This window comes from Peromyscus leucopus, chromosome 6, assembly GCF_004664715.2.
Source record: "Peromyscus leucopus breed LL Stock chromosome 6, UCI_PerLeu_2.1, whole genome shotgun sequence".
Taxonomy (NCBI): Eukaryota; Metazoa; Chordata; class Mammalia; order Rodentia; family Cricetidae; genus Peromyscus; species Peromyscus leucopus.
The window spans coordinates 60,919,216-60,942,030 of record NC_051068.1 but is presented as its reverse complement, the minus strand read 5'-3'; the positions used below and the strand labels follow the sequence as shown (position 1 = coordinate 60,942,030).

Sequence of the window (22,815 nt, the reverse complement as noted above, 5' to 3'; positions counted from 1 at the left end):
GGCCTGCGAGGGAACTTTTCATTAGAAACCAACTGAAAACACCTAATGTGAACTATGCAAGTGTTGGGCTTGAAGTGCTCTGAATTGAGCCCAGAGCCCACGTGCTAGCCAGGCTACACCCTCAGCCCAGCGCATATTCCTTTGTTTTTCTGAGGCCCTTTAACACAGTGAGGGAATTTCAGTGTCCAAGGGGCAAATATAAACCCAGAGAAGTGAAATGAAGAGGAAAAAGGTCACAATGGGATGCGATAGGAGGTCCTTGCTAGGCAATCTAGGAAAAAAGAAATGGAGTTGTTCAAGTTAGGCAAAGCAAAGTGACTTTTTCATGCGGACGTCTGCTTTTGTCAAATGTTAAGCCTGGCAAAGAAATCAGATGGTTTAACTACATTTAGAGTTACATCCAGACAGCGAGATTAGGTTCAGAGTCTCGTGTTAGGAAGAGAGTGTCCGTCGTTCAGTTTGTCCTTCTCCAGCATCTGACCTGCTGCTATGTGACCACGTTTTTCCCGTAGTCTAGACTGGAAGGCACCAGAAGCAATTAAAGATTAGATCAATGTTAGCAGACAGGTGTGCACCATCCCGTCCCTCCTTTAAACTGCATAGCTCCCACGCTGAATTTCATCCAAGCTATGTTACACTGCTTATGAACGTTGGAAATGGGCAGGCGACCACACACTTCAACTACAATTTAGTTGACTGGCTCACTTTTGCAGTTTGATTCCGAAGGTGGGCACATTTGCAGGGTCTCTGAAGGTCTAAGCTACGACGAAGCTCGCCCACCTGTCACCACTTGGACGGTCTCCACCGTGGGTGCCGCGCGCATTACCGCCACGCGGCGCTGAGGTCAGCCTCTTGGGTGTTGGGAGAGCTTTTTATTCTAAATTACAGACCTCGCAGCCACCGGATATCCTCGCTGCACAACTGGCAGGAGCTATGCGGCTGCACTCGGCGTTTCCTGACAACCACAGCATTATTTCCACTTAATATCCTGTTCAAGGCCTCGCGCCGGGCTACGATTCATTCCCAGGACCCCCCCCCCCCGCGCGGCCCCGTCCCTCCTCCCTCCGGGGTTCCTGTCCCCGCCGCGACGCGGGTGTCACCAACAAAGAGCACCACCCCCTGAGAGTTCACGAGGACACCCTCTCCCCCGTGGGCCGCGAGTCCCAGCCCCCAGAGTCGAGCTGCTGGGGGCCCTCGGGCACGTGCTGCGCGCCACGAGCGTTCGCATTGTCCTCGTCCCTCCGCTCCCCGCCGCGTTCCATCCCCCCCCCTCCCCGCCCCCTCCACCCCCTCCTATCTGCCGAGCACACACGCTCCGGAGCAAGCGGAGCGCGGGCGCTGAGCAGCAGTCCAACAGCTGCGGGGGCGGGCCCAGCCGCGGGGGCGGGGCCGGAGGCGGGGCGGGCCAGGGCGCGGGGGCGGGCCCGGGGCGCGGCTAGGCGGCCGCGGCGCCAGCAAGCGAGAGAACGAGATCGCTGCGAGCGCGGCGAGCACCAGCATGGCGGGGCTCCGGCGCCCGCCGTCCAGCGCCTACCGCCGCACGGCCGCTGCCGTGAACCTTCTGCTGGGCGTCTTCCAGGTCCTGCTGTCCTGCTGCCGTCCGGGAGGGGCTCAGGGACAAGGTCAGCCCGTCGTCGGGGCTCGCTGTCCTCGCCGCCCCGCCCCCCCTTTTCTTTTGGGGAACTGTTGAAATCTGTGAGGGATCGCGGAGGAAGGGGACCCGGGCGGCTGGGGAAGACGGGCTGCTGCAGCCCTGCGACCGCAGCGTCCCCTCGGAGGCCCTAGGCCCCGGGTCAGGGGCGGGCAACGCGGGGCTTAAGGGACCGCTAGCCGCGCGCGCCCCGGAGCCTTTGTGCGCGGGCCCCTGCGCCCCGGGCGCATCCCCCGCTTTGTGTGGCGCGCGGGTGCCTCGCCGCGCCCGGCTTCCTGCAGCTTTGTTTCCCCAGCCCGGTGCCCCGGGGATCACCGTGCCTGGTGAGGCGGCCTCGCCCCCTGGTCCGGACCGAGCCCGCATGCTCTCACCTCCTCGATCCAGGGGGGCGCCGGCGGGGCATTGTATTTGCATCCTCGGCTCACCCCTCGGGTGGCCTCCGCTGCGGGAGGAGAAGGAGACTTGTTTGGGGCAGGCGGGTGGCACGGGGGGACGGGTGAGGAAACAGGAAGCGTTTCTTTTCCGTGCATTACAAACGCGGTGTGTCTTTTGGTGTCCGTGCAGCGATTGAGCCCTTGCCGAACGTGGTGGAGCTGTGGCAGGCAGAAGAAGGGGAACTCCTGCTGCCCACTCAGGTGAGGAGGACCAGGTGACAGGGCGGGGGTAGGCGTGCGAGGGAGGAGAGGCCTGGAGGCAGCCCGGCCTTCCCCTACCGGCACAGGAGCGTTCGGGTCACTTTGCAAGGCAAATAAACGGTCGTGCCGAGCCTGAACACCTGGCAACGGTGGCCCTCCGGCCTCCTCCCGCGCCATGTGACAGGGTGTGAGTCAGGCCCGCCCCAAGTTCAGAAGGTGGGTGCCCAGGCCACCTCAGCAGGGTTGTGTGTCGCACTGCCTTGCGCCTGGCTCGGGGCGGATTCCTTGGCCTGCTAGTGGTCCAGGGTGGGCGGAGGACTTGGTTCTGCTGTCTCTAAGTAAGCGGGTGTGGTGTGGATGGCAAGTGGCTGGAGGGCTGAACACAATGGGAATATTGATTTCATAAATGTTAGTGAGTGGTAGTTGCCATTAGCCTGAGTAGCTTTGGGATGAAGAAGTGACTTTATAAAGGAGTATAATCTTGGATTTTCTCCAAGTGCCTTTAATTCCTGTTAGGATACACCCACTTAAGAACCTGAATTTCAGGTTTTTTCACCCCCACCCCCCAACGATGATAGAATGATTACATGTGGAAAAATAATTGCTGTCGTTTTATTGGGGAATCTGTAGCATAGAGGGCTTCAGGCTGCAACGGATGTTGCAAAGCTTTTGTCTTGAGTAGAATGTTTCAATTATGCAAGAAATTCACATTGACTTCCAAAAGGTACCCGTTTAAACAAAATTTTGATGTTTTCACCAGCAGTGCAGGAGAGACCCAAAATGCATTGGGGGGGGGTGTTTGTTGAATGCTAAGAGATTATTAACTTGCATGTGGTAATTTCAAAGTGTTCGTTACTTTCCGTGTTGGTGGCAGCATCCACATCGCTATAACTTCTTTAAGTCTCCAGGTATCTATCCCTCTCTTCTTATGTGAAGCATTGGCAGCACTGGCTTTGAGATACTTGGAATATTCATTTGACCAGGGCTAATGAATAACAGCTGACAGGCAGAGGTGATTTTTTTTTTTTTTTTAGAAAATAATTTCCTTTTTCTGAAAGGCCAGCAGGCTGCAGGAGCCCCACCTTTTGAGAAGGAGCATCACCAGCAAGTAGTCTTTCTCCTAAAAGTGTATTACCAAATGGATTTTTTACCCTTGATTCTAAATAATACATCTGTTTTTGATAAGGGGGGGGGGACCACCACCACCACCAAAACCCAAAGTCAGAATCATTCATGACCTTAGCTGAGACCCACACTTAGCACTTGTTGTGTTTATTTTAAATAGTCCTATTTGTGAGTGTCAGATGCTTAACAGTGGCATGAGTGACCTTTGGGCCAGAGTATTTTTCATGGTGGGGGCCTGCCCTGTTTACTGCAGTGTGCTGAATATCATTCCTGGTCTCTCTCTACCCCTTGGATGTCCGTGACACTTTGACTGCCACTGGGTCACTGCCACTGTGGGTGTTTTTATTCTGTTTATTTATTTATTTAAAAATAAGGTCTTGCCGTGTTGCCTCAGGTTCCTCCACTCAAGCCATCCTCCTGTTTCATCCCTGAGTTAGCTGGAGCTACAGTAACGGATGTCTTCCATTGGACCTGGCTCCAACCACCAGTTTTACCAAATGAGCATGGCTCCAAGTATTCCTGGGAAGCAGAGTTTCCCAGGTTAAAATGCACTGATGCGCCTTTGTATTTTGGCTCAATTGGAGTCTCCATGTCTTAACTGGGTAGGGGTGGAAGCTAACGGAGAAAGAGAATAAATTATAGACATTATTTGTTTCTGCCTTCGTGAAAGATATATTCTTTGTGCCCAGAATTGGAAATGTCAAGGCCTATGATAACATTACTTCATTTATAGGCCCAAAAGTAATTTTATGAAATGCCCAGTTTCTGGCTTGATTTTACTTCATGTGCTTGGTGTAGTTTGTTCTAAAAATGGTTAAGGTTGAGAAGGTGCCATTCCGGAATACTCACCACAGAGGCATTGATAGCTAAGGTATTTTAATCAATGCTGTGGTGAAAGTGAAACTAGTGTGCACAATAATTTTCTGCATATATCATCTCCATGTGTGTGCCCGTGAGATACTGTACCAGTGTGGATATGCCTGGGCAGGGATGAAGGATGTGTGTGTGTGTCTTAGATACAGTGTTCTGAAGAAGGTCATTTGGAAGGAATTCTTTTCAAGGAATTTAGAATTATTTTCAGAAGAGTTCCTTGTGTATGTCATAGGAGTCTGGAGAATCTTTATAAGTGTTATGTAAATTTTATGCCTTCCATTCAGGAAGACTGAAAAGTGGCTTTGGAACCTAAAAGTTGTCAGAGAGGTGACCATCAAGATGTGCTCAAGGAACAATAGATTTGCTCAATATTGATTATTTATACAGAAGTGTTTTTTTTTTTTTCTCTTAACTTTTTCTTATGGGACTCTAAGTGATGAACTTGTTACTCATCATTCATTAATGGTTACAAGCTGCCAGACCCTCTTGTCTCTTAAGTGTCTAGGTATGAATCCTCCCACTACTTAGCTTGTTAATTCACTTTGTTGTTCTTGTTGCTAGAGATTGAACCCAGGACCTTGCATGTGCTAAACACGTGTTCTAGTCACTGGGCTGTATCCGGGCCCAGCATACGGTATCTTTGTTACCAGCTCTCTCACCCACAGAGTGGGGTGTTTTTCATACTAATTTCAGAGGAGTTCCTGAGGATGACCTTCTTTGAACTTAGTGGATCCAGGTTGCTCGTTGTCTTGGTGGTTTCTTAGCCAGCTCATAAGCTCCATTACTGAAAAACATAAACACTTTCCCTCGCTGTAGGGGCTGTACCGGGGCAGATAACTCAGTATGATGGGCTCTGTGCCTAAGGTGATGCTGTTATTCATGGGCTGTGTGCGTGGCCTGAGAGGATGGGACCCAGAGCCGTGTGCATGCTAGGCAAGTGGTAGCAATGAATTACATCTGCTCTCCCTATTTATATGTTTTTGCTGTGTAGTCTTCTGTTAGGAGATTATTTGGTATAGTGACAGAAAAAAAAAAGATCAGTCATGATGAGAGGAAAGAAAAGCCCACTTGGCTTTATTGTTAGAGTTACACATCCCTCCCCACCCCCACCCCCGACCTCTGATTATCCAGCACCTGACTCCAAAGTAGTGACGGCACAGAAACCGCCCGGCTTCTCATTGGCTGTCTCGTGGCAGCAGCATTTGTGTCAGATAACGAGCCGCGTGCCTTAGTGGTCCACATGTGTGGAGGCCGATGCTCCCTGGGTCCGCTCTGGCCTTTGGGGTCCAGCAGTCTCACCTCGTCTCTTTCTCCTGCCACTCCTCGGGACTGTCTAGACTGGCGCTGGGCCTGCGGAGCCCAGTGTGTTGTCTGTGGTGCGAACCATGGATGTTGATGACCCCCGGCACGAAGGCACCTGACGGCTGGGTCCTTTGTGAGGCTTGTATTTCATGCTGTCACCATCGTCCCCTGCTGTCTGCATTTCTCGTCCTGTTTTGCTTTTCTTTGCTTGTGTGTGCCATGTTGTCTCAACTGGGCTCCCATACCATGAGTCTGGGCTGCTGAGGTTTGAGAGCTCTGCTTGTGGCCACAGTATTCCCTACGTCGTGGGCATTCAGAAGTCACCCCTGATGCCTTTGGAGGAGAGGCAGTTGTCCTGTCTGGCCCCACTTACTTATTGATGGTTCAGGTCACTCAGTCCTGTAGATTATAGATGAAATGCCTACCTGTCCATGGTCCTGTTATTGTGAGAACCACCTTTGGTGTTGACTTACTCAGGCGTCCCAGTCTTCATGGACTCATTCATGAACACCAGAGAGTGGACATGGAGATGCTGGACCGAGCGTGGGGCCTTGGTGGGATGGGTGGGCCAGCCCAGCTTGGGGCTCTGATGCCTGTGTAGTCATTGAGCAAACACCAGGCATTGGCACAGCACAGTTGAACCTCCCTGACTTAGGGATAAAGAAGAAAATCTGGTCTTTAAAAATACCATGTCTTGTTGACACCCCCCGCCCCCAAGTCTGAGGGTGTGGATAATAGAAATTGGTAGAAAGTAAAACCAGAGACAGTACAGTGAACATCTGTTTGTTGTTTTAATCTCAGGTACAGTATTATGTAATAGCACACAACTCTGGTCAGTCAATCATTAACTAGTGTTTGGAAGTCTTTTTGTCATAGAGGTTTATTTTTGGCTTGATCTCCTTCTGTCAACATTGGAAAAATAATAGCTAACATGGGTTGAGAACTGTCACGTCATTTAAGCACGGTGCGGTCCTCTATAGAGGGCGAAGTGTTATTGCTTCATTTTACAGCTGCAGACGTGAGGGACAGAGCAGCTAATAAGTCACTCACTGCAATAAGAAAGTAACAGAAGACCAAAAGAAAGAAAAGCTGCTGGGTATTGGTGGCGCACGCCTTTAATCCCAGGAGGCAGAGACAGGTGGCTCTCTGAGTTGCAGGTCAGCCTACAGAGCAAACTCCAGGACAGCCAAGGCTACACAGAGAAACCCTGTCTCGAAAAAAACAAAACAAAACAAAAATATCACAGGAAGATTTGGACCTAGGAAGTTTTAGCTCCAGAGCCCAAGCTTTTTCTTGACTGTGTTGCATTTCAGTACCGTCTGAGCAGCCCTGTGGCGGTGGTAAAAGTGCCTGTGTTGGAGGGAAATAGCTTCAAGTTCTGTTTTCATCTCGAGAAAGTTGCTTAGAAGTTTTCGGAAATCCCGAGAGCTGTTCGACTCTGAGACAGCTGGGCTGTACTCAGCCTGCTGGCCATGCGCTGTTTCAGGTGCAGATGGTGGTAGAGTAAACCGGAACACCTGCCCATGCAGACTCTGCCATTTCAGTAGAGCCAGGTGGATGATAGAGACCCAGAAGTCGAAGCGCTGCCGTCTGCTGGAAGGGCACACGTGTTGTATGCAGACCGGAAGAGGCAGTGATGGGAATGTTTGTTCTAGTTTAAGCCATCCGTGTGGGCCACTTTGAAAAGATACTTGAGCCAGCCCTTGAAAGCAGCATGGGATTGAAATAGCCAGTGCAAGGGCCCTGGGGCACTGGAGTGGGTGGGACTAAAGAGGATTTGAGCTTGTTCTTTGAGAGCTTGCTTTTGTTGAGTAGATAAAGCTGATAATGCCTGGGACAGCCTTCAAGTACTGAAGAACTTAAGAACGGAGAGAAGAGGCCAGTGTCTCCCAGAGGGGTCACTTAAGGCCTAAGGCCAGAAGGGGCCCAACCCTGAGTAGTATTAAATGGTGGACAATGTAGTCCAGTTTCTACTCTGACATTTTAAATTATAACCAGAGCCTGCTGGTCTGGAAGGAGGGGATGGGTGTGTCAGGGTTGTGCTGGGCAGACCCTTCCTGAAAGAGCGTGGAGTACTCTCATGGACACTGGGAGCTTTTGGAGCACTTTCTGGTGTTTGAGACAGAGTCTTACTGTTAGTCCAGGCTGGCCTGGAAACTCTCCACCTTCTTGCCTCAGCCTTTGGGTCATCCTGAGCAGGGACACTGGAAGCTGGGCATACAGTGGCCAGTAAGGAGTGATGTGGAGGAAGGTTGCTATGGCAGTGATGCTTGCAGGATGGAATGGAGGCAGGTCTGTCAGCATAGCCGAAAGGTAGGACAGGCCTTTGGGGGTATTGGTGGTGGGCCGGTGGACAGGACAGAGGAGAGTGGGCAGATCTGAATTTTCTGTTGGCGGTGGAGGGAGGGTACTCTCAGCAGAAGCGGAGCGGGGCGGGAGAGGCTGGTTTTCAACACATCCAGCTTCTGTACAGGTACTGCTGACACTGGTGGGGAGGGGGGGGGGGGGTGTGTGTGTTCACCTGGGAGTGGAGCACGAGGTGGTGCACGTCCTGGCCTTTGGAAAGAAGACCAAGTTGTAAGCAGTGTGCCATGTCTGCAGAGTCACGGCCGTGACTGCCTGCCAGGCTTGGTGGTGTGCAGAGCAAAGCTTGCCTTGGAGGCTTGAGACTTGGCCTTGGAGAATGATGGGCATTGGTGGAAAGTCTGCAGTGGGATTGAGTGAGAGATGGAGCGGAAGAGGGAGGGAAGACAGCAGTTTTGGCCTTGGAGTTTTAGTTTGGGCTAAGATGCTGAAGGTTTTTTTTGTTCTAAAAAGTTTATTTTTATTTATGTGTATATGTGGGTGCCTGGTGCTCAGGGAGGCCGGAAGTGACAGGTGGTTAAGCTGCCTGGTGTGGGAACTAAACCCTCTGGAAGAACAGTACTGGCTCTTAACCACTGAGCCGCCTCTCCAAACCCAGCATCATGCTGAAGTTGTAGTGTGCAAAGGACCCTGGGCTAAGAGGGCAAGAGGCGGGGGGAGGGGGTGGGGGTCTGCTGCGCGGGGTGGGGGGGGGGGGGAGCCGGTGAGTCAGGGTATCCCCAGCTTCAGGGAAGCGGAGTGCCACAGCGGTAACATGGGCACTGCGGGTGCGTAGCTGGGCTTGGCTCTGTTCCTGTGTCTGTTGCCTTTTCTTCCTGACGGACATGGAAGAGCGTGTGAGGGTGGTGTTTACTTAGTTTACAAAATTAGTGGCCTTTTTATTGATGTCAAAGTATATCACATTAATAGAATTCTGAGCTATACAATGTCTTTTCTGCTTTTAAATTATTATTATTATTATTATTATTATTATTATTATTATTATTGGAGACAAGATCTCACTATACAGTCTGGCTGGCCTTTAACCTCATTATGTAGACCATGCTGGTCTCTAGCTCCACCTGCTTCTGCCTCTCTAGTGCTGGGACTTGGCCACCATGCCCAGCTAAATAGTATGTTTTCTATACTTAGGGATTTTTAATTAGTGTCTTATGTGATTAAACTTAAAATGTTAAAAAAAAAAAAGCTCTTGAAGTGATACCTAACTTGTTTTGAAATTATGTTTAGGCTGTGTTTTTTAAACTAGTAGGTTATTTTCTTAGCATGAATGTCTAAGGGACCACTTGGCAGTTTATGGCTTTATATTGCCATTGTAACATCATTTGTGTCTGTGTGTCTGTCATTGAGTATATACAGGTATGTGTGGTGCCCCTAGAGGCCAGAAGAGGGCATTTGCTCCCCAGGAGGTGGAGTTAGAGGTGCTTGTTGGTTGCCTGATGTCCCTGTTGGGACCCAAACTTGGGCCCTCTGGAAGATCAGGAAGCACTTGGAGCCACCGACCCCTCTCAACAGCCCCAGGGTAATGCGGTATAAATCTCTGTTGACCGCTGTGCTGGTCACTGTAGGTATCCATGCAGCCCTTCAACCTACCGCTGCTGATTGTGTCTGTTTGAGGGAGTTGTTAATGGATGTTCTTTTCTGACAGGGTGATTCTGAAGAGGACTTGGAGGAGCCTTCTCAAGAACAGAGGTAAGGAAAGTGGGGGCAGATCACTGCCTGCCAGGCATCCCGGCCCTCACTGGCTGCGTCTGCTCTCCACGTCTCTGTGTGTGTGTTTAATATTACCTAAAACATACCGCTTTCTCTCTGACCTCGGTGGAGTCTACGCTCTCTAGTCATTAATCTGATTTTGTTTTAAAATGGTACAGAAAACTGTTGCAGAACTCCCTTACTTTTCCCGTGGTGTATTTATGCCACCCCTCTTCTTGAGAGACATCTATTGAGGTCAGACTCTGCCCGGCGGTGAACGTAACACACCAGACAAGCCCTGCATGGCCTTGCACTGTATGTAGCGTGCGGGCCAGTGAGGAGAACGCTGAATCAGGTTCTCTTCCCTGCTGTTTTAGCATGTTCCCGGTTGGACAGACATCCCAGCTCTGGGACTTCCCTGTTCCCCAAGAAACGCCTTCCCTTCGGGTCAGCCCCAGCAGCCGAGGCTCACAGTTGGATTAGCCTGGACTGTGGGCTTCATCGTGCTGGCGCCAGTTAGTCCAGCATTCTGCTCCCAGCCGCTTTGCCTCTAACCTGATTTCTCACTCCGTAGTGTCCTTTTGTTTATTTTGTCTGTTCGGCTCTTTGGGATTGAGATTGTTCCTGATGTGTGAAGATCATATCATGACACAGACGGAAGGCTCCTGTTAGAGGCCGTCTCTGTGTCTGTTTCTAGAAATGCAGATTCGGAGTTCTAAGAATTAGCTCAGTGCAATGCTATGTGATGGGTAAATTAGTCACTGACCCATGTCTGAACTATTCATTGACTTATCTACTGCAGAATTGTCATTGTTCAGTTGATTTTCAAAACTTCCTCACACCAGTTCAGTATCCTGTGACTTTAAAAATAAACGTTTGAATTGGGCATGGTAGATTTGCCTTTGGGAGGTCGAGGCAGAAGGATTAGGAGTTGAAGGTCATCCTTGGCCACACTGTCAGTTTGAGTGAGGCCCTCCAGATCTAGATAGGACCATGTCTTATAAAAACAAAGGCGAAGCCCAATTTCATCGAGACTTGCTTTAGAATAAAGATTTACAAGGAAATTACGGAGGTCCAAAGACAGGTCTCGCATAACTGTCTCCCAGGACACTCTGTTGTCATGTGAACATCTTCTAATACTCTGGTACATTTATTGCTGTGACGCCAACACTGGAGTCTTACTATGAACCCAGTCCTGTTCTTTTTGTTTGGATATCATTAGTGTTTTCCTAATCTCCTTTTCAGGGCTGAGTCATCAGTGGAGTTCAGCTTCATCTCTGCAGATTGTCTGCAGTTCTTCTCTGTGGGCATTTCCTCTTCTGTTATTCAGCCACTTACATCAGTGAGAGCGCATGGATATTTATACCCTGAGTTTAATCCTATATGCTTTTTTTTATAGGCAAATTCCCAAAGTCCCTCACCTGTTAAGGGGCCCCTCTGCTTTTGAATATGATCATGGGTCCCTCAGCTTTAGGTCCCAGGATCCCATGTGAAGTTTTAGTTGCCATATTTCCTTGGGCATCGTTGGTTCTCAATTTGTCAGTTTCCTAAGTTTTGATGGCCTTTTGAGGAGGTCAGGTGTTTTTGTATGATGCCCTTGAATTTCAGCTTATTTGATCATTTTTCTCGAGGTTGAATGGGCCGGGGTCCGGGGGAGGAAGGCCACAAAGACAGGCTGCCCTGCCATCCTATCAAGTCAGGGAAGGGTTATATGCTTGGATCACTTTCTCCCTTGATTCTGAACCCTTTCTTTTTTCTTTTCTTTTATTGTTTTTTTGAGACAGGGTTTCTCTGTGTAGCCCTGGCTGACCTGGAACTCACTCTTTAGACCAGGCTGGCCTCGAACTCCCAGAGATCCTCCTGTGAGTTTCAGGGTTAAAGGTGTGCGCCACCACCCAGCTGTCTTTGGATTCTGACCTGGGTCACCAGGTCACCGTTCTGTCTCGTCAGGTCTCCCTGCCTGAGCTCACCTCACCACCTCTTTTAACACCATATTCTTAGGAGGCAAATTGATTACATAGGATGAAGCTACATCAACACAGGTTGCTTAGAATTTTCTGTGGAGATTTGCCCCCTCTCACTTATTTGTTTAGTAATTATGTGAGTATGCTCTTGGGTTCAGCCCAGCACCAGGTCTCCCTTCTGTCTTAATACCATTCATATTTAATCTTAATTATAAAGTCATTAGTATCGTTTTACACCTTTTAATAGTTTTTTTATAATTTTAAGAATGATACCACAATATTAACTTTTAATGACAGACAGACATGAAGTCACAAAATCATGCATTTCTATCAAGATATTCTAGAGTGGCTACTACTGTACCAACTTGAGACTAGAGAAATAAACTTGACTATAAAACACTCTGTATTTTTGAGAAAGCATGATTTGAGAAAGCATGCTGTGTATCTATCACTAGAGAACATCTAGATCGTCAGAAGTCAGTGCTTCACCACCAAGACTGCCTGAGGTGGGGCCTGGCCAGGACCATTGCTGATTCTGAGCATGAGGCCTCTGGAGCGGCTTGCCTGTTACCTCTCACTCCAGTTGAGGAGCTATCAGTGTAATTGGCCTTGGTCAAGATTTTGTTTGTGTTATCTTGACTTCATCTTCTGTGGATGCTCTGTAATTGTGTTTGGTTGCAAGCCAAGAAAGCACTATTTGAAGATGTTCTTCCTTCTCGCCTCCCCATCCCTCCTGGGTGTTCTCAGATATCAGCAGCAATCTACTACTTTGCTGAGAAAGAGAGATTGCTTTGGGAGATTCATGCTGAGTGTGAGCAAACCAGAGTGCTCCAGCTCTCCTGGAGTAAATGATGGGCAAACCAGAGTGCTCCAGCTTTCCTGGGGTAAATGATGGGCAAACCAGAGTGATCCAGCTCCTGGAGTAAATGATGAGCAAACCAGAGCGCTCTATCTCTCCTGGAGTAAATGATGGGCAAACCAGAGTGCTCCTGCTCTCCTGGAGTAAATGGTGAGCAAACCAGAGTGCTCCAGCTCTCCTGGAGTAAATGCACTCCAGGAAGCTGGGCTGGCTCCCTAAGTACACATCTCTTGGATAAGCCTTTTTGGAGCACAGTAGTATGTGATAGGCTTGGAAAAGTTTAAGAATTGCTAAGGAATGAATAAGGTTGTTATTTCAGCTTTAAAAATGATTATAGAAATCACAAACACTGCCTGGTTAGGTACAGTGTCTGTGAAATGCTCTGTTAGTGTTAATTTGTGCCATGCTGAGGATAGAAACCAGGCTTCTGCATACTATAGGCCAGTACTCTACCACAGAGCTATACTCCAGTCCTTTTTGAATTTCAGAATTTATTTTTTATTTTATTTATTTATTTTTTAGGCGGTGTTTGAGGCAGGGTTTCTAGTGGCCCTAGCTGTCCTGGAACTTTCTCTGTAGAGCAGGCTGTAGACTCACAGAGATCCGCCTGCCTCTGCCTCCTGAGTGTTGGGATTAAAGACGTGTACCACCACCATTGGGCCCAGAATGTATTTTCATCTGCTTAGGAAGAGCAGCAAAAGCAGTTTAAGCTCAGTCAGTTAAAGATGGATCCTGAAAGTGGGGACACCAGAAGACTCCTGATGGCCCAAGTGAAGCAACTGATCTTGAGGGAAGTTCTCTTTGAACCTGGAGGAGATCCCTCAGCACCAGGCTCTGCTGGGAAGGGAGCTACTTTCCACTACTCTGCTCGCCTCCAGAGAGCTGGAAAAAACCCACCTTTTGATAGGGTCTTGCTTGGTACCTCGGGTTCCGTTGTGGACATTCCTTTCATTCTGCTCTGACATCTCGTGAGGTGACCTCCTCTGCCCCTTTGTATTTCTTCTCTGTGAGAGAAGACAATTTCCAATCTTTCTTTTCTCTCTTTCCCCCATCTGCCAGGATAAGTTAAATGCTTACTTTATTACCAAGTTATACCCCAGCCGCTTAACCTTTGTTTGTTCTGTTTGAGATATTATATACATATGAGAGATTATTATATAGAGATTTTACATAATCTCTCTCTATATATATGTGTGTGTGACACACACACACACACACACACACACACACACACACACAACACACACACACACTTATATAGTATGGCAAACAGATTGTACCTTCTGCCCAGAAGTCTCATCTAGGGTCCACCAGTATCTTCCTGTAGTCTTTAAGTGCTTCAAAGCTAGTGGGTCCTGAACTGAGCTCCTGGCCTCTTCCTTGGGCTCTTCTCCAGCTTCAGGCCCAGGATGAAAAGAGCAAGCACCTGTGCTAATACTAAGTCAACATGCTGTATACAGCAAGGTATGGGGGGCAGGGAGGGAGGACGGAAGGAAGGGTTCCTTTGCTCCTTTCATGCCCTCTGAGACCAGGAGTCTTGGATGTGCTGCTCATCTTCAGTGAGTCGTTTGCCTCGATCCAGCCAGGTCTTCTTACTCCCATCCCAGTGATGTATTGAGTCCTTCATCTTGAGTTCTGCCCATTTGGAGCCACATTCCTGCTGGATAGAGTGCAGACTCCCAAGCGTGGCACAGATACAGAAGGTCGTTTTGTGACTGAGGGTCTTGTCCACCTCTTCAGTCTTCCCCTCACATTCTCACTTCCCTTCAGCCATATGGCTGTAAGTCCTCTCTGTCCCTCCCTTCCTTCTCCCTTCCTTCTCCCTTCACCCTGACTACCTCCCTGAACCTTGCTGACATTAGTATGAGCACAGGGTGCTTGCCTCTTTGTGGAAATTACCTTTTGTGGTACCCAAGGCCCAACTCGATACCCCCTCTATTGATTCCCTAGTTCCGGACTCAGTACCTGACACCCGAGTTGAGAGGCGGCTTGAAGCTGCACTGCAAGTATGCTTTTGAGTATTAGCCTTTTAACTCAGTTACCTCTTCTCCATAACCAGGCCTGCAGTCAGTCAGTGCTGGGAGAGCCGCAGCCCTGGGACTGGGTTGTGCTTTTACATTGAGCTCCTGTAGTTTCACGTGTTTCAGGAGACCGTTGATCAGATCTCTGTCAATGTCAAGTTCCTTGGTGCCTTACACAGGGCTGGGGCACCGGGGCAGGTGCACAATGAACGAATGGAGTCACGGTCTTCATGGCTTTAACGTTATTAGAGCATTGTCTTCGACTGTAATCCGTCTTGTCATTTAGGTTCTCTTCAGACAAGTACAGGCTTTCTAACAGGGCTCATGGTATGTATTACAGCTGTTCTCTAACCACAGAAACTTTAAAAATATTCTTTAAATTCATGTCATGAAGATTTTAGCAAAGCTGTAGTCATTTATATATTTATTTAGCTTCAATTGAAATAAGTTAGAAAAACAGTATCCTGGGACTAGCCGACTTTGATTTGATGTTTTTTTTAGATGTTTAAATACATCTTTCCACAGACTCTTGCGGTGGCTAGTTTTGTGTGCATTTGTAGGTTTATACTGAGTATGTGAACCTTCATTAGTGCCCTGTCAAATAATTTTTTAATCCTTCAAGAATCGTTGAGTGTTTGTCTACAATAAAAAATAGGCAAGCCCCTTGACTAATGTCAGTGACCCTGGAATAAGCAAGTGGACTTGCAGCATGAGAGGCTGTGCTTGTGCCAATGTGGTGAGCTGTCTAGGGCCAGGCGGGATCACACTGCTCCTTCCTCCAGATAGAGTTGCTTTTAGAGAAGTCACTTATCTCAGACCCAAAGGCCTTCCACTTGCACCTCTGTGGCTGGCTGATTATTTATTGCCAGAGGACACAGTGTTCAGCTGCAGAATCACTTCAGGGAGCCCATTTCGTAGATGGGTATTCTGCAGAGAGAGCCAGGCAGAGGCACAGCTTGGGAAGACATGCCCGCCACGGAAGCAAAGCACACACAGGAAAGACGGGGAGAAGTCAGTCTGAGGCAGGAACCAAGGAAGGGAGACACTGGTGTTTAAGCCTTGGGAACCCAAATATGAATTTCTTAGGGAAATCCCGGCTCTAGAAGGGTGTTAGGTTGCAGTTACATGGTGGGCTCTGTGATTTGAACTGCTCTCCATCATGTTACAGTGGGCCCCTGAGAAATGAAGGTCCCAATGGTAGAGGTGTCCCAACATCCAGCAGCAGTGTTGGTTAATTCTGCGAAGGCGTTCTAGGCCGCCTGTTGCCGAAGATAGCAGCACGCTTGGGATTTCAATACTTCATTTCCCAAGGCAACGTTCTCTGTCTAGGAACACCAGCATTAGGAGTATGGGGTCTCCTGGGAGCTCGTTACCCCTTTAAATGAATTGTCATCGAATAATTAGTTTGCTGTGAAGAGTTTTGCACATGTGAAATCTGACTCTAGAGTAATAGTGTCTCACACAAGGAAAAGAATGTGGTCACAAATAATTCCTGTGGTCGTCTAGACAGTATTTCACAGATGCTGTGGTTAAGAGCTCTGGCTGCTCTTCCTCAGGACCTGGGTTTGGTTCTCAGCACCCACTGGGTGGCTTATAAACATCGGTGGATCCCAGGCCGTCTTCTTGCCTCTGCAGGTTTCAAGCACACACATGTGCCAGACATGCAGACAAAACACACGTGCACATAAAATTAAGAAAAACTTGTTGAGAATTTTCAATTATTTAAAGATTACTCCTATTCTCTAGAAGATGGCCTTATCTACTTCCTGGTGTCCTCTTGAGCTTGAGAAACAGGTTTAGAGAGCCATTCCGACTCCATCTCCATCTCTGTATTTTGTTCAGAGAGAAGGGCTCTCTGAGTGACATAGTACTGCCGAACTATTCTCCTACAGGGAGCAGGTCTGCGCCGCGCCCCCCCCCCCCCCCCAGATAGATGCTTGGAGATACCCACCACTGCATTTGCTGGTGGTTGGCAGAGTGCGGCTTACGTGAGAACTCAGCCATCCTGTGTGGTCTCTAGACAGACCAGATGTAGTATGCATAGTAGATAACTCAGGTCACCCTCCTACAATCAACTTCGCTTTGAAATTCAGTTTATACTGCTGTCTACACAGAGCCATCCAGGTGATACTAAGATAGGTGTGTCCAATAGGAATTTTTGGTGATGTCTTCTGGGCTCAGGATTAATTTTTTTTTTTTTTCAAATCAAGCCAAGCAAAATCCAGTTAATCCATTAAAATTGGATTTAAGTAATTGCCCGATGTGTTACCCTTAGATAGTCAGGTGGATATGTGGTAATATTCTCCTATGAGAATGAGGAAAGATGTTCACGATCATAAATAAAGGTTGCAGATCTGTAAAAGCACAGAACAGATGTATTACATAAATGTCCTCTTTCTGTGTACACTAGTCTACCCTGGTGTTGAATGCAAAGGGAAATCGGTTGGGGGCCGTTTTCCCACTTGGATATAATGACAGCATGCTCCTGTGGGATGAAACCATGGCCAGGATGGAGTTGTGAAAGCCATTCAGTTCTTTATTGCTTATAGTTCCTTGCAAAACCCTGGAAAATAGGAGCCTGGCTCTTCATATCTTTTACCACGTGCTGGATCAGAACTTTAGTTTTTACACTCTTGCTAAGTTTTAATCCTTCATGAACATTCTGGGATGACCTTTTGAAATAATCTGGATTTTTAAACATGGTATTGTAGTACACCAGAACTTTGTAAACCACATGCCACTGTGGTGTGTGCCGATGAGTTGTCCTGTTGGCTTGCTTTGCTTTGTGATTCTTTTTCAACATCAAGGAGCAGAAAGCCCTGACTCCACCAGCTCCAACAATGAAGAAAGCATCATGTCACCTAACCGGAAGCCAGGGGCTGGGTGGCTCTGCATTGGTTGGCTCAGCAGGTTTCTTTCTACCTGCTTGTTTTGCTGTGCTCAGCAGGCTCACATTTGCACATCTACAGACCTCTTCCGGAAGGGCAGATTGAAATAACCCCTCTCAGGGGCTTCTTTCTCAGTCGCATCCTCAAGCACCCGTTTTTGAATCTCCCAAGTCACACATGGATCTGTGCCTGTCATGACCCCTTACTGGCCTAGGGAGTGGGAAAGCTTCGTGATTATCCTCGATAAAGCAGGGTTTAGTCACAAGGGAGTTGTGGTCATTGACCACAACCAGGGCTTTGCTCAAGTGGGTGCAGAGGCCTGGACGGTGGGAAGCCAGCAGCAAGTGAGTGACTGGGGCCAAGTCTGGAGTGAGCCGCCCGAGTCAGGCTTCTCCGGTGCAGACCTCCCCGCAGAGTCAGCATTACCTGGGAACTTGTTAGACAGCTGAGTTCTCAGACCCCACCCAGGTCTACTGAGTCAGAAGCTCCGGGGAGAGGCCCAGCAGGCTGTGTTCAGGAGCCCTCTGGGTGATTCTGATGCAGGCTGCAGCTTGAGAGTGTTGGTCCAGGGTGAGACATCTGAGGGATCACATTTCAAAATTACTTTTGTTGACAACTGAGTAATGAGAGGCAGAGGTGATCTCGTAGGGTCAAACAGTAGGTAGACATTGGGAGGTGAAAGTTGGTAGTCTGTCCTGTCATCTCTGGCTCAGCGTTTTTAGCAGACTACGCATGCAATACACATTCTCTTCACATGGTATCCACTTGTGCCAGTGTGAGAGTGGTCTCCAGCATGCCTTGGCCCACTGGGGGACAGGTGGGTTAGGCTATGGCATGCTAGCTTCCAGCAGAGAACTGAGGACCTTTCTCCAGCCGCTTATTATAAAGGACGTGTGTCTGGCAGAAAACATTGGCCCGATAACAAGAAGGCTCAGTTATTGGGTGGGAGTGGCTCCTCATAATACAGGGCAATGTGTATGCCCAGGCTGTCTGCTGTGACATGTGCCAAGGTTGGGGCTGTGTGTGTAGGAAAGGGGACGGGGTGGGGAGAACGTTGGGGTGTAAAAGGACATTAATTAGGTACAAGTTGGAAGTGTTTGAAGAACTCTGAGAAACGGGGGTGGGCCCAGTCAATACAGGAACCACCCTCACCAAAGGGGACTTCTGTATTCCCCCATCTGCAAGTCCCTCCTCCCCCAGCCCCACCCAATGACTCAGGGTGTCAGGAACTTGGATGGTGCTGGGGCAGGCCGAGGCCCAGAGAAGGCAGCTGCGAGCTATAGAGAAGCAGTAAAATTGGGACAAGGTTTGTCACGTGGAGTTATGTGGGAGAGGGAACTCCCCAGCTCAGCCATAGACTGGGGATTCCCTGAGGTCCTTCTGTGGTACTGTGGGAACATTTGCCAGCTGAGGGGGTGGGTAGAGGAAGGGTGAGAAGAAGAGAAGCAAGTTCCAGTGCGGTGTGTTGGTGTTCTAGGGCTGATGTAACCGAGAACCACAAACTGCTGGTGCTCAGGGCAATAGAAATGAGTTCTCTCCAGGTCTGGAGATCAGCGTCTTGGTCTGGGTGCTGACAGGGTCCTTCTTTGCACCAGCTGGCTGGTCCCTTCCGAAACGTGCAGGGGTCCTTCTTTGCACCAGCTGGCTGGTTCCTTCCGAAACGTGCAGGGGTCCTTCTTTGCACCAGCTGGCTGGCAGCTGTTGCTGTCCTTTCACTTGGAGCTGAGTCACTGTGCTCTCTGCCTTTGTCCCTGTGTGTCTTGGGCTTTGGCAGGATGACCATACATTTTAACTCGTAGCCAGATATAACTACTTATGAGACCTTGTGAGTAGCCACTCACCTTCTCTTCTGCTGCCCCACCCCCCACCCCCTACCTCCTACTCCCAACTCTGGCGCTCACAGGAAATAATGGTTTGGTCCTGGCTGGTGCACACCAGGTTGTATAGCTCCATATCATCTGCACCGGCATTCCTAAGGATCTTTGCCAACCTGAGTATTGGCAAAAACTGAATGGATCTTCTTTCTGAATTATTTCTTTGTGTATTTGTAAGTGCCCATGCAAAGAAAATGACAAATTGTGAGCTCTGAGAAGCTGTGTGTGTGTGTGTGTGTGTGTGTGTGTGTGTGTGTGTGTGTGTGAGAAGATTTAGGACTATGTAGGTAAAGAATAAGTAGGCAAGTTCATGAATTCAAACCATGCTTCTTTGATGAGAATTCAGAAAAACATGACCACAGAAGAGGCTGTGGGTTGTGTATGCTGAGGTGTGTCAGGGCCGTGGGGCCACGGTGGATCCTAAGGACCATTCCTTGGTCTGGCAGAGAATTCTTTTGTTGTTTTCTGGCAATGCTTGAATCCTAGATGTGAGTCTCTGCTTCCATGCATTTTAATGACTATTACTCAAGGGTGTTACAGGGCTGTCCACAGAACAGCTGTATTAGGAGTTTAAATACGTAGTCTGGAAGTCTGTCTTCAGGTGGATAAATGCCATATCCAAATTGCCTGTTAGTTGGACTTTCATGTAACTTAATTAGCAGCTTTGTGTTTGGGGAGAAGCTGATCTGTGATCCTGAAATTGGTTCCGGGTGGGGTGGTGTAATTCCTGGGTAATTAAGTGCCTGCACAACACCTCTCTAGTCATTAGAGGCAGAATTGTGAGGGATAGAGAAAGCACTTGGTCTCTCGTCCTTAATCTTTTAATCCATTTAACCTGGCTTGTAAAATGAGGCTTCGTTTTAATTAGAAAGTATATTTAGGTGGCTTGGAAGGCGTTTCATTAATTCACCACATTTGGGTTCTATTTAGTGGGGAGCCTATCCTGAATTGCCTGCTTAGGTGCAGTTGAAGGTATCCTAGGTATGGATGCTTAGAGCCCAGGTTAACTTTGAGTCTCATTGCCAACCAAAATTCTAGGTTAAGAAACGAGCCTAAAGCCCAGGCAGAAGCATGGCAAAGTGAGTTAAGTTCAGGGATGTGACCTGGATCTTGTCTTCGAAGACTTAGGAACTATGATGCCAGCTTGTGGATTAGGGTTTGTGGCTGATTGGGTGTCAGTAGCTTGGACTCTTGGGAGTTTAAGGCCTGCCTCACTTAAATACTATTTACATTTACTTTTTATTTCGTCTTTGGAACTGGGAATCAAAGGGGAGACTGGACAAGGAAAAAAAGTGTTGTGAGAGACTCGGCATCTGTGACAGTCACTAGAAGAGAAGGGGCAAGATGATGCGCGCGCGCACACACACACACACACACACACACACTGCGCGCGCGCGCGCGCCCTTTAGGGATTCTGACCAGACAGGTGGCGATCTCTCTCTCTCTCTCTCTCTCTCTCTCTCTCTCTCTCTCTCTCTCTCTCTCTCTCTCACACACACACACACACACACACACACACACACACACACGCCACGCCACGCCCACGCCCTTTAGGGATTCTGACCAGACAGGTGGCGATCCTGCTGTTAGTCCAGTGATGTGAAATCCCCAGTCTTCTGCATTGTTTTCTCAGTGATTTATATCGTTTCTTCCCCTCTAATTATTCATGTGGTCAGTAACAATAACTTTTATTCATGTAAACACGTTTATGGACAGCTTGAAGTGTGTTGCTGTATTAGTCGTTCCATTCTGGTTTGTGCATTTATTTTTAGCACAGTTGTGTAATGAAGGCCCTCAACACACTTGATGTCGTCTCTGTTAACTTAGTGGCACCTTTGTAGAGTATGATTTGACTTTATTGTTTTTTGATGCTGAGGATTGAACTTGCGTGCACTAACACTGCTGTGTTGCTCAGCTATAGGTCCAGCCTGGTTACTGTTATCATTTTTCTTAAGTTTTCTTTAGGTTTTGGTAGATAGACCTTTAGTAACAGAAAGTTACATAGACTCTGTACTTTTCTAACCTGTTTTGGGGATCTTTAAAAAGAGATAGAATGATAATAGTAGTAATAACAAGCACTTACCGAGCACTGTGTTTTAGACACTGTGCAAAACAGTACACAGCATTGGCGGGCCTTTTTCTTGTAGACATTTTGGGGGAAGTTCGTGTGAGATATTTCTGGCAGGACTTTAGCATTTATCATTTCCTTTGGAAACAGGGGGTCACCCTGCTGGAGTAGGCAACCATAGCTTATTTCTCACTGGGAGGAGTGGACCCTCAGCTCAATGATGCTATGTCCTCGGTGTGGAGTCTCTGGCCAAGCTGCACATGTGTCCCGCCAGAGGGCTCTTCTCAGTACTTGTGCAAAGGCCTCCTGGGCAAAAGTGGGCTGAGTCTGTTCCCTTTCCATGGTTTGCATTGAGTTTATATTTTGTATTTCTTGAGGAAAAAGGTAGTCTAGACTGGGGTTGAACTCACTGTGTAGTTAACGATGATCCAGAGCTTCTGATCCTCCTGCCTCTACCTCTGGAATGTTGGGATTACAGGCATGGGCACATTTTTGTAACTCACCAACATTTATTTTGAACTTAAAATATAAAAACTGTATACCTACCTGCTCTTGCATCCCGGTTCTCTGTGTGCGTCTCCTTATGTGATTCTCATAGCCTCAGAAGGCAGATGACTCAGAGTGAAAAATGCTTGCCCTGTGTGTGTGTGTGTGTGTGTGTGTGTGTGTGTGTGTGTTATTTTCTGTTGCTGTGATACAATACTATGAACAAAAGCCACTTACAGAAAGGAGTTTATTGTGGCTTACGGTGCCAGAGGGAGAGTCCATAATGGTAGGAGTAGCATGTCAGCAGGTGGCTGGAACAGGAAGCCGAGAGATCACATCCTGCACTCAGGAAGCAGGGAGAGCAGGAAGTGGGGTGACCCTAGAAACCCTCAAAAGCCCATCCCGTGACTTAGATTGTCCAGCAACAGTGCATCTCTAAAGGTTCTAAAGCCTCCCCAAAAGGCACCACCAACTGGGGGCACACACAAACCTATGGGGATGCTGCACATTCAAGCCTGAATACTCTTCAAGTCTGAACTCAACTTGCATCCCTGAAACACAGGGGGAAAAAGCAGGAAAGACACCTGCCGCTGAAAGTTGTCCTGACCTCCACATGTACACTGTGCCACGCCACCCTGACCAACGCACTAATAATAAATAGCATAAGAAAGCACATCTTAACCGAAAACAGGGATAATGAGGTGGGGATTCTGGTTGTAGAAGATTAGCATTAGATGTCATTTCTGGTTGTTTGTATAAGTAGTATCTTACTGAATTCATAAAACCTTTCAAGAGATGAGATTGCCTTCACTCCATTTCATGCTGGTGGTTGAGCCTCAGACATGAAGTAATTGCTCTCCTCTCAGGGCTTCAGGGCTTCCCGCAGATGCACAGGTTTAGGGCTGAGACTACAGTGCAGTTAGGAGGCCATCAGAGTGTCTCACGTGTGCAAGCATTGTGTGTGCAAGTGGTGTGAACGTGTTATCACTTGTTTGCATGTATCACAGCGTTGCTAA

General features: G+C 48.3%; 1 protein-coding gene across 4 annotated transcripts in view; it reads left to right on the top strand.

The window, feature by feature from the left end:
- Positions 1-1,447: 1,447 nt before the first annotated feature.
- The window catches only part of Tmem131l (transmembrane 131 like), a 145,183-nt gene continuing 123,815 nt past the window's right edge, over positions 1,448-22,815 (top strand). For 2 of the 4 annotated variants that reach the window (XM_037206687.1, XM_028894287.2), the window contains exons 1-3: positions 1,448-1,622; positions 2,216-2,286; positions 9,596-9,639. In XM_037206687.1, the coding sequence (XP_037062582.1) occupies positions 1,499-1,622; positions 2,216-2,286; positions 9,596-9,639 (239 nt within the window). In that variant the 5' untranslated portion in view covers positions 1,448-1,498. The remainder of the gene's footprint in view (positions 1,623-2,215; positions 2,287-9,595; positions 9,640-22,815) is intronic. The other 2 variants (XM_028894288.2, XM_028894289.1) reach the window with 1 other exon arrangement.